Genomic DNA, 10,666 nt, shown 5'->3' on the forward strand with positions numbered 1-10,666 from the left:
TCTGAGTAGTCATTTTGAAATCTCCAAAACATATCAGATTTTTTTTTGTCTAGCACAAAATAAAAATAATTTCGGTTTAAGATTTTTCATAATTGTGAGATGTATCACTGACAGTCCTCAAAATTATTTTCATATTTTATGGTAACTTGTAAAAATGTTTTTAATTTTTTTTAATAAAATGGCGGGAGCACTGAGCCAAAAACGTTTTCGGACAAGATGAAGCCTTCTCAAAGCATGAGAAGCCGCAATGTTCAAGATAACCCATGTATCACACGTACATATCAGGTTTTAGCATATTCTATAATACTCAGGACGAGCATCATCCTGAGTTCATCCAAAGTGTGGACACTCACACACGGTAACTCTCTGAAAGTTATGACACGTTCTTGCATGGCAGTCAGCAGGAAGCAATGACTACCATCCTCATTATTGCGGAAATTACACACTCGCTGCTATAGATAGACGTATCGAGTTTCTGATTGTTAGGTTGAAGGTGCATCTGGCTGATTCTGGGGCAGTGCAGCTTGAAATGCCGGAATCTCCATGTACGCGTCATGGAAGCGTGCCAAAATTGGGTACTTTTTCTGCAAGAAAAGGAATGCTTGTCGTATGATTTCTGAATAAGTAGGGTGAGAGCATACCTTGCCATTAGCAGAACGCCAAAAACCTTAAACAATCATATCAGAGAGAAGGAGAGTACCATATCAACTTTGAAGCGATTAATGGCAGCATGGATCTGTGGTGCTAGGAACACATCTCCCTGCCAATACCACAAAATGTACAGGAATCAGAATAGAGCAAGCTTAACAAGTAGTAGCAACGTATCATAGAACAGCAAACATAGCAGTGAAGTGTCAGTTAGAAACACAAACCAGATGGACTTCATCTCCCATGGAATATTTAGTGTCACATCCATCCAAAAGCTTTTCAATTGCTGCGGTCAATAATAAGAGCAAACCAAGATAAATTTGGAAGTAATGATGGAGACCATAAAAGGAAATACTAGCACCAGCAGATATAAAGCATGCTATATGTTCTGGTACTCGATGACATATTGATCAGGCTCTTTGGAAGATTTGAACTCCAAATTTTTATGAAAAAAATGAGATTAACGAATTCTTTAATTTGTTACTTTAATACTTCTCTATCTCACCGAAAAGTATGGTCGATAGGGTTAAAGCAGCACAAATGAACATATCTGTCTAATACCAGGAAACCGGGTCTACAAAGAGTTTCTGAATTCCCTTTTCTTTTCCAGAACTGCAGGTATATAACTGTGAAGACAATATGCTGCAGAACATCACACCTCTGAAGCCCTTGTCAATATAACGTTGAACCAACTGAATGCTTTCATCAGGGCTCAACTTACCCTCGTGTCCCTGCAAAATGGTTGTGTTAGTGAAACTGCAAATACACCACCAAACTGGTACTGAACTGCTCGTTCAAATGGCATCTTGTCAGCGATAGCTAACTCTCAGTAAAAACCTACAATTACGCCATAGCCCTGGAGAGGTTGGATGCTTGAACAAACTATGTTTGCAATCTGCACTAAGCAAACAGTGCAATTAGCTATTCGGAGTTTTCATTGAAGTGTGCTTGAAAGTATTAGACTGGCCCAAAGAATCATTTCAATGCTCCAAAGTACTATAACTGTAGAATTATACAATTTTTTTAGCTGGCCATATACCTGAAGATCAAGAGCTTTCTTTTTGGGATCTTTAGGTAAGAGAGGATGCTGAGGATATTTATCTTCCAGGTACTGCTCAGTGCAGAAGAAAGACACATGTTAACTACTAATATATGAACTGGAATGTTGAAAGAAGGAAAACATTCTTGACTGGCAAAAAATAAATCCACTGAAGCAAGAAAAGAGACTCACCAAAATGATAGCAAGCGAATCAGACACAACAAAGTCATCATCTACCAATGCTGGTATATACTTGATCGGGTTGATTTTTTCATAGTCTACAATAAGAAATTCATTACAGTGAATTGCGCTGTAAACATAAATAAAAACGAAAAAGAATATAGAAGGTACTCCTTCCAATCCCTTTTATTATAATCCTTGTATTTTGGACAGGAGGGGCTAGAAGATAAATGTGGTTGCAGAGGCATGTGTAAAACCTACACAACCACCGTAGATACAAGCTGATACCAACTAAATCAGAGCAAAAGATTGAAAAATAACCTCCTAAAACAAATTGCACGCGTTTAGATGTGTATTTGGGGGGAAGTGATAGTAGAAAGAATTATTTGGTACAAGTTTCTGCCGATTCCAGTGATTTGATGCAGGGAATAGATGGGCGCAACATGCAATGTAATTGTATCATCCATCCAGCAAAGAGTTCAATCATCAAAGATTGTGCATAAAATTGATCTAGCAGACAAAGCTAATGTCTGGGCATGGAATAGTCTACGGATTAGGCAGCTAATAGCCATCCAATAATACATAAGTAGAGGCATCATAAGGAAACATCTATCACATATAAACTCAATAGACACAGGGTCGTATTACATTCATTGCATCTACTCTGACCATCCCTCAAGCCCAGAAATGAGATGGCTACTATAATTAGTATAAAAAATGTTCTCCAGTAATTTGATTACCTGGATCTGTCCGAGGATTGACTGCCTTGTACTCATAGTCCACACCTGCATCGTAGAGAGAATTAGTTGAATAAGATATGGAGATGGTGCTAAAGTTTTCTGTTCCATTCTTATAGAATTAGTCTGCTAAATTATAAGAGCCCTTCTGCTTGTTTCTTTTCTGTTTTGTACTCTTGTGTTGTTCGATGTGCTGGTATTCTGTTGTCGTATTTGTACTGTACTTCTCCTAGCCGGTTTTTGGCTTCGTTAATTCAAAGCCATGCTCATTTCCAGCCATCCGCCTAATTATAAGAGCTTAAAACTGTTAACATTTAAGTGTGCACCAAGTTCTATGATCAAAACTAAGAATTGTGTCCCTAATGCTTGTTTAAAGTTTTCGGAGGTGGATAGAACAATGATAGAACAAGTGAGATGACAATTGAAGAAAAAATATAAGGAAATTCGATGAATTGTGATACTTTTCGCTCAAGGACTTTGACAACAAACATTCCTGGCCCGGTGAGATTCAATTTATGATAATCATTTTTTGCATTTAATAGACTAAGACATACACAGCTGCTAGCCTGTCAGAATCCGGAGTCCTGTCCCTTCTGAAGAATGTTCAAAATTTGGCATCAAAACAGTCAACTCTAAGACAATAGGCATGGAGAAGCTCAAAAGCTTTACTAGCCCTAAGCAAGGTTATGGCATAAAAACAGTCAACTATAAGACTATAGACATGGAGAACCAACTGACCAACCAGGCTCTAAAATCTCATGAAGTACTCACCTTTGAGGTTGAGAGCTATCCTGACACGGTGAGAGCAGGAGCTAATCCAGGCTCCGTAGAGGATGGGCTTCCCCTTCGCCATTGCTTCAAGCTGTTCCACCTATTCCAGTATTCCTCAACTCGTAGACAGAGATACATCAGTACTGCATATTCGTATGATGAGTAGGTGACGAAATTTGTCTTCTCCTCATGTGAACAGGAGGAGAGCAGAACAGGCGCACGGTGGAAGATGCTGCCCAAGCCTGCAAATCAGATTAGGTAGGGCCCACATGATACCCAGAAAATCAGGGAGATGAAGTCACCTTGGACTAGAGGTGTAAGATTGGTTGTCCGGAAGCTAGAGAAAATAACAAAAGGAGAAGAAGATAAGGCCGAAATCCTCCTTCTTCTTCTTTTTTGCTTTGACCAGGCAATTTCGTCTGATCTTTTTTTTCTTCTCTCTTTTGATATGTAGAAATGTCACGACCCGCAGGTGAACGACAGGAATTCGATGGCGATCTCGAATCAGAACGAGAGAGAGATGAGAGAAAGCAAGCAGAAGGTGAGCAACGAGAAAGAGGATGAGAGATAGCAACACGCTTCTATTTCTTCGATGCCTTGTTCAGAAACTTACAGGGGTTTATATAGGACCCCGAACCACACGCACACCGGCCCACGCTCGTGCCTACACTTGACACAACTGTATCTAGGTTCAGTTAACCGCACGTACAGGTGTGACAATTGCCGCTCCTTGAGACGAAGCTCCTTCCCAGATCGATGCTGTTGGATAACGTTTGTGTAGCACATCATAATCTTCCCATGTTGCCTCCTCTGGTGGCCGAGAAGACCACTGAATCTTGAGTTGGACCACATACCCTTGACCCTGTTTGCGCATGCGTCGTTCCAGAACTTGTGCAGGTTGTAAGTCCTTTGTCGCTAAATCTGGTGGTCGCGGCAAATCCATGAACACCGGAGAGTAGTTCGGTGTGAAGGGCTTCAGTTGCGACACGTGAAAGACAGGATGAATGCGAGCATCTTCTGGCAAGGTTAATTTGTAGGCTAGCTCACCAACTCGCTGCTCGACTGGGAATGGACCAAAGAACTTGTAGGCCAGTTTCCGACATGGTCGATTTGCCACTGACGTCTGAGCATAAGGTTGCAACTTGAGCAATACCTGTTCCCCCACCTCAAAGGAGCGTTCTGTCCGATTCTTGTCAGCATATTTCTTGAAGCGAAGCTGAGCTCGAAGCATTTGAGCACGAAGTCGAACAGTATGATCCACCCAGTTCATGTCATGTGTGTCTGTCGACTGCGCCCCCCAATCCAACATCGCTCCCAGATTTGGTTCACGGCCATAAAGAGCTTTGAAAGGGGAACAATTCAGGGCAGAATGATGGCTAGAATTATACCAGAACTCTGCCGCCGGCAACCAACGTCGCCATTGTCGTGGAGCATCATGCACAACAGTGGGCAAGTACATTTCCAGGCACTGGTTGATCCTCTCCGTCTGGCCGTTAGTCTGTGGGTGGTATGCTGTAGAATATAGCGACTTGGTTCCAGCCGATGATAACATATCACGCCACACAGAGCTGGTGAAAATTTTATCTCGATCCGAGACAATCGTCAGTGGCACTCCATGCAGTTTGATGACATTGTCCCACAAAGCCTGAGCAACCTGAGATGTGGTAAAAGGGTGCTTCAGAGGCACAAAGTGTGCATACTTTGTCAGCCGATCGACCACTACCATAATCACCTCAAACCCCTCCGATTTCGGCAGCCCCTCGATGAAATCCATCGATATATCATGCCATGGCAACAGTGGCACTGGTAAGGGCTGTAATTTTCCTGCTGACTTGACATTCTCATGTTTGGCATGTTGACAGACTTCACACTGTCGCACAAATTCCTCCACTACTGCTTTCTGACCAGTCCAGGCGAATAGTTTCTTGACCCTCTGATAAGTAGCGGCAATCCCAGAGTGACCACCTACAGCACCTTGGTGTAAGGCACTGATCAATTTAGTTTGCAGGGCTGTGTTTGATCCAATCCAGATACGATTATGCAAACGAATAATGCCACGGCTGAGAGAGTACCCTTCCTCGCTCGGTGAGTAGATAGATAATTGGGCCAATAACGTCTGAGCATGATCATCAGTTTCATAGGAGTTTGTTACCTCCACTAACCACTGTGGCTGACAGACGGATAGAGCATTCGCGGATAACAAGTGTCCCACCCATGACAAAGCATCTGCTGCTCCATTTTCCACTCCTCGTTTGTACTGAAACTGAAACTGTAGACCAACTAGTTTCGACATAGTCTTACGCTGCAGGTATGTGTCCAGCTGTTGATCTCCCAAATTACACAAGCTTTTGTGGTCCGTCAGAATAACAAAGGGGCCTCGCTGTAAGTATGCGTGCCACTTGTCCACCGCCATCATGACTGCTAGGAATTCTTTCTCATATGTTGATAGTTGTTGATTTCGTACCCCCAAAGCTTTACTGAAATAAGCTACTGGATGTCCCTCCTGGACTAGCACTGCACCAATACCTGTATCGCAGGCATCTATTTCGATAGCAAATGGTTGATCGAAATTTGGCAATTCCAGCACAGGTGTGTTGACCATAGCCTTCTTCAGCTCCTCAAATGCCGCTTGTGCTTGATCACTCCACTTAAACCCTTTCTTGGTCAGTAACTGCGTCAAGGGCTTGGCAATGATTCCATAACGCGAGACAAACTTACGGTAATACCCTGTGAGCCCCAAAAACCCACGAAGCTTTGTTGCATTGGATGGAATTGGCCAAGACTGCATTACCCTCGTTTTTTCACTGTCAGTAGCTACCCCATCTCTGGATATAATGTGTCCTAAGTACTCTTTGCTATTTTGTGCAAAAGAGCACTTGGATTCCTTAGCATACAATTGGTTCTCTCGTAGCAGTGTCAACACCTGTCGCAGATGTTCCTGATGATCTTGCAGAGTAGCACTGTATACCAAAATATCATCCAAGAAGACGATAACAAATTTTCTTGTGAACTGAGCAAAGATGGTGTTCATCAGACATTGAAAGGTAGCTGGTGTGTTGGTGACGCCAAACGGCATAACTCTGAACTAAAAGTGACCTTGGTGTGTTTTAAACGCTGTCTTCTCCTCGTCTGTTTCACGCATACGGATCTGGTGATACCCAGCACGCAGGTCCAGCTTGGAGAAAAAGGCATCTCCCGCCAATTCATCTAGGAGCTCATCCACAATGGGTAAGGGAAATTTATTCTTCACTGTGATCAGATTCAGTCGTCTGTAATCAATACAGAAACGCCAAGTGCCGTCCTTTTTCTTTACCAGAAGCACTGGGGCTGCATAAGGACTCATGCTATGAGTGATTACACCTAAACGCAACATGTCCTTCACTTGTCGTTCAATTTCATCCTTCCGGAGAGGCGAGTAACGGTAAGGTTTAATATTTGGAGGCTGTGCGCCCTCCTGAAGCGAGATTGCATGACCGTACTGTCTGTGTGGTGGCAATCCCTGTGGTTCCGAGAACACGTCGGCAAACTCTGTCAGGATGTTGCCCACACTAGCTGGCCAATCAGAGGTATCGATCTGACCAGTAAAAGAGTCCAATACTGCAACAGCCATAATGTCATTGGTGGCATGTAACTCTCCACTGTGGGTTGTCCATTGTGCATAAGGCCTTGAAGTGTCACTAATTTGTCCTGATACTGAAAGGATATAGAGTTCCCCTTCCAATCGCAGGTCATAGGACTGAACAAATCCAGCCAATCCTTGCCCAACACCCCATCATATGCTCCTAAATCCAGCACACGCAAATCAGTGGTGAAACTTGAGCCCTGACACTGTCACGCTAATGCTGGTACTAACTGATCGCAACTGACGAACTGGCCATTTGCTAGCTTCACTGGTACGAATGGATACTGTTGTAGCCCCAATACTGTCAGCGAAATTCTTGTTGATGAAACTGTGCGAACTGCCCGAATCCAACAACAATAGCATAACTGGATTACCCTGGTAGACGAAGTGCAGCTGGTGCATTCTGTCCCGACAGAGCATGAGCAGAAAGCATACAACAAACTGCTTGGTCGCCCGGCTCATCCAACAGCTCCAGAGCACGAACTGCATCGTCAGACAGTAATTCCCCATATTCTCCTATTTGAATAGTGAGCAATTGAGCAGGTTGCTTACACTGATGTTCCCGAGAGTACTTGTCGCTACACTTGAAGCAAAATTGTTCGCACGCCGATAATCCCGCAGCTGCCGCTCACGGCCGAAATCATCTATACTGGCACGAGGCGCTGCTGCTGCTCTTGGAACAAACGGAGGTGGTGGAGGGCGACCTGCTGGTGCCGGTCGTTGTCGTGGACGTGAAGCCTCCAACTCTTCCTCTTGTATCCTGGCCAGCACAGTCGCACGAGTGATGCCCGTAGGATTCTGGGCCCGAACAAATGCTCGAATCTCTTGCTTCAAACCCAGCACAAATTGTGTGACGAAGAACTTGACACTCAGCGATGGATCGAGAGCCAATAGATGGTACATGTACTTCTCGAACTGCAATCTGTACTCTCCCACCGTGCCCAACTGACGCAACTGAAGCAACTGATGCATCTGTGTTTCAAATTCATCCGGCCCAAATTCGTCCTGAAGATCCCTGGCAAATGCTTCCCAATTGACTGGCCGACGACCTTGCTGAACTGCCTGCCACCAGAGTGCCGCGCGGCCGTCCAAATACAGAGAGGCCATGGTCACCCAGTTGTGCACGGCATCCTGTACAGCTCGAAGTACGATGAGCAGCGATCGAGCCATAAGTTGGGTAACTCACCATCGAACCGCGGAAAATCATGCTTGGGCGGCTTGACAAAGGAGTCGCGATCGTCAAACTGGCTGGGTGCGCGAACTTGACGAACAGGTGGTGGGTGTGGCTGTGCCGTAGGAATCAGCAGCGCGCCGTTGTTGGCGAGGCACGGATCTCCAGGCACCCCCATCCCCGACGCCACGAACGCCGCTGCCGCCGTGCGTGACTCCCCCACCGGCGCGCGCGCCGCCGTTGTCGACGTGATGGTGGCCACGGCCTGACGCACCTCGTCCACGTTGGCGTGGGTGAGGTCGAGCTGCTTGCGGCAGCCCTGGAGATCCTACGCGACCTGCGCGTTGAACGCGATTTGCTCCTCATGGCGCTTGTTGCTGGCATCCACGCCCTCGTCCAGACGCCACATGATCTGCTCCAGCATCGTCTTCATCTCCGCTCCACTTGCTTCCAGGGCCATGAGGACCTGCTGCGCCTGCGCCGCGTTGCTCTTCGCCGGCGGCGGCGCGACTCACTCCAAGCAGATCAACCGAGCGCAGGATTTTGCGGGATCCACCGAGGTGATGCCTGATACGTCTCAAATGTATCTATAATTTCTTATGTTCCATGCTACTTTTATGACAATACTTGAATGTTTTATACATACTTTACAACATTATTATACATTTTCCGGCACTACCCTATTAACAAGATGCCGAAGTGCCAGTTGCTGTTTTCTGCTGTTTTTGGTTTCAGAAATCCTAGTAAGGAAATATTCTCGGAATTGGACGAAATCAACGCCCAGGGTCCTATTTTTCCACGAAGCTTCCAGAAGAACGGAGGGATAACGAAGTGGGGCCACGAGGTGGCCAGACCATAGGGCGGCGCGGCCCTGGCCCTGGCCGCGCGGCCCTGTGGTCTGGGCCTCTCGCGTCGCCCCCTGACCTACCCTTCCGCCTACAAATAGCCTTTGTCGCGAAACCCCCTGTACCGAGAGCCACGATACGGAAAACATTACTGAGACGCCGCCGCCGCCAATCACATCTCGGGGGATTCAGGAGATCGCCTCCGGCACCCTGCCGAAGAGGGGAATCATCACCGGAGGGGCTCTACATCATCATGCCCGCCTCCGGATTGATGCGTGAGTAGTTCATCCTTGGACTATGGGTCCATAGAGTAGCTAGATGGTTGTCTTCTCCGCATGTGCTATCATTGTTTAGATCTTGTGAGCTGCCTAACATGATCAAGATCATCTATTTGTAATGCGACATGTTGTGTTTGGTGGGATCCGATGAATCTAGAATACTATGTAAAGTTGATTATCAATCTATCATATATGTGTTGTTTATGTTCTTGCATGCTCTCCGTTGCTAGTAGAGACTCTGGCCAAGTTGATACTTGTAACTCCAAGAGGGAGTAATTATGCTCGATAATGGGTTCATGCCTCCATTTAATCTGGGACAGTGACAGAAAGTTCTAAGGTTGTGGATGTGCTGTTGCTACTAGGGATAAAACATCGATGCTTTGTCTAAGGATATTTGTGTTGATTACATTACGCACCATACTTAATGTAATTATTTGTTGTTTACAACTTAATACTGGAAGGGGTTCGGATGATAACCTGAAGGTGGATTATTTAGGCATAGATGCATGCTGGATAGCGGTCTATGTACTTTGTCGTAATGCCCTGATTAAATCTCATAGTAATCATCGTTGGTATGTATTGAATCTTTATTTATCAATTGCCCACCTGTAATTTGTTCACCCAGCATGTTAGTTATCTTATTGGAGAGACACCACTAGTGAACTGTGGACCCCGGTCCATTCTTTTACATCTGAATACATTCTACTGCAATTATTGTTCTTTACTGTTCTTTGCAAACAAACACCATCTTCCACTCGATACGTTTAATCCTTTGTTTTCAGCAAGCTGGTGAGATTGACAATCTCAATGTTACGTTGGGACAAAGTACTTTGATTGTGTTGTGCAGGTTCCACGTTGGCGCCGGTTTCACTGGTGTTGCGCCGCACTACATTCCTCCACCAACAACCTTCACGTGCTTCTTGGCTCCTACTGGTTCGATAACCTTGGTTTCTTTCTGAGGGAAAACTTGCCGTTGTGCGCATCATACCTTCCTCTTGGGGTTCCCAACGGACGTGTACATCTACGCGCATCAAGCACTTTTTCTGGCGCCGTTGCCGGGGAGATCAAGACACGCTGCAAGGGGAGTCTCCACATCCAATCTCTTACTTTGTTTTTGTCTTGCTTTACTTTATTTTATTTACTGTCTTGTTTGCTTCATACTAAAAACACACAAAAAATAGTTACTTTAATTATTGTCTTGTTTACTAGCTCTATATCAAAAACACAAAAAAATTAGTTACTTGCCTTACTTTATTCTACTTACTTAGTTTACTTTACTACTGTTATAATGGGTACTCCTGAAAATACTAAGTTGTGTGATTTCACTAGCACAAATAATAATGATTTATATGTACTCCTATTGCTCCACCTGCTA

At 44.9% G+C, this 10,666-nt stretch overlaps 1 protein-coding gene across 4 annotated transcripts; it reads right to left on the reverse strand.

Moving 5' to 3' along the window:
* Positions 1 to 204: 204 nt before the first annotated feature.
* Positions 205 to 3,588, reverse strand: LOC127299555 (glutathione S-transferase). Of its 4 annotated transcripts, none has more exons than XM_051329521.2 (9): positions 3,376 to 3,585; positions 2,608 to 2,652; positions 1,880 to 1,965; positions 1,688 to 1,759; positions 1,490 to 1,543; positions 1,307 to 1,379; positions 873 to 934; positions 701 to 760; positions 205 to 601 (listed from the first exon to the last, which is right to left on the reverse strand). In XM_051329521.2, exons 1-9 carry the CDS (start codon positions 3,455 to 3,457, stop codon positions 398 to 400), a joined length of 738 nt encoding a protein of 245 aa, XP_051185481.1. In that variant the 5' UTR covers positions 3,458 to 3,585; the 3' UTR covers positions 205 to 397. The 4 variants fall into 4 exon arrangements, with proteins under 4 accessions (XP_051185481.1, XP_051185482.1, XP_051185483.1 ...); XM_051329523.2 differs by having other exon boundaries at positions 234 to 584; positions 3,376 to 3,582; XM_051329522.2 differs by lacking the exon at positions 1,490 to 1,543 and having other exon boundaries at positions 3,376 to 3,588.
* Between the last annotated feature and the right edge of the window lie 7,078 nt (positions 3,589 to 10,666).

The sequence above is a fragment of the Lolium perenne genome, chromosome 5, assembly GCF_019359855.2.
Source record: "Lolium perenne isolate Kyuss_39 chromosome 5, Kyuss_2.0, whole genome shotgun sequence".
Lineage (NCBI taxonomy): Eukaryota > Viridiplantae > Streptophyta > Magnoliopsida > Poales > Poaceae > Lolium > Lolium perenne.

What these genes read in the sequence shown, in the direction of transcription:
- LOC127299555 (XM_051329521.2), bottom strand. Translation starts at nt 3,457, where the DNA reads ATGGCGAAGGGGAAGCCCATCCTCTACGGAGCCTGGATTAGCTCCTGC. An exon ending in ATTCGCTTGCTATCATTTTG is followed by an intron (nt 1,760 to 1,879) that starts GTGAGTCTCTTT and finishes TGCACTGAGCAG; the next exon opens with TACCTGGAAGATAAATATCC. An exon ending in TGGGAGATGAAGTCCATCTG is followed by an intron (nt 761 to 872) that starts GTTTGTGTTTCT and finishes TGGTATTGGCAG; the next exon opens with GGAGATGTGTTCCTAGCACC.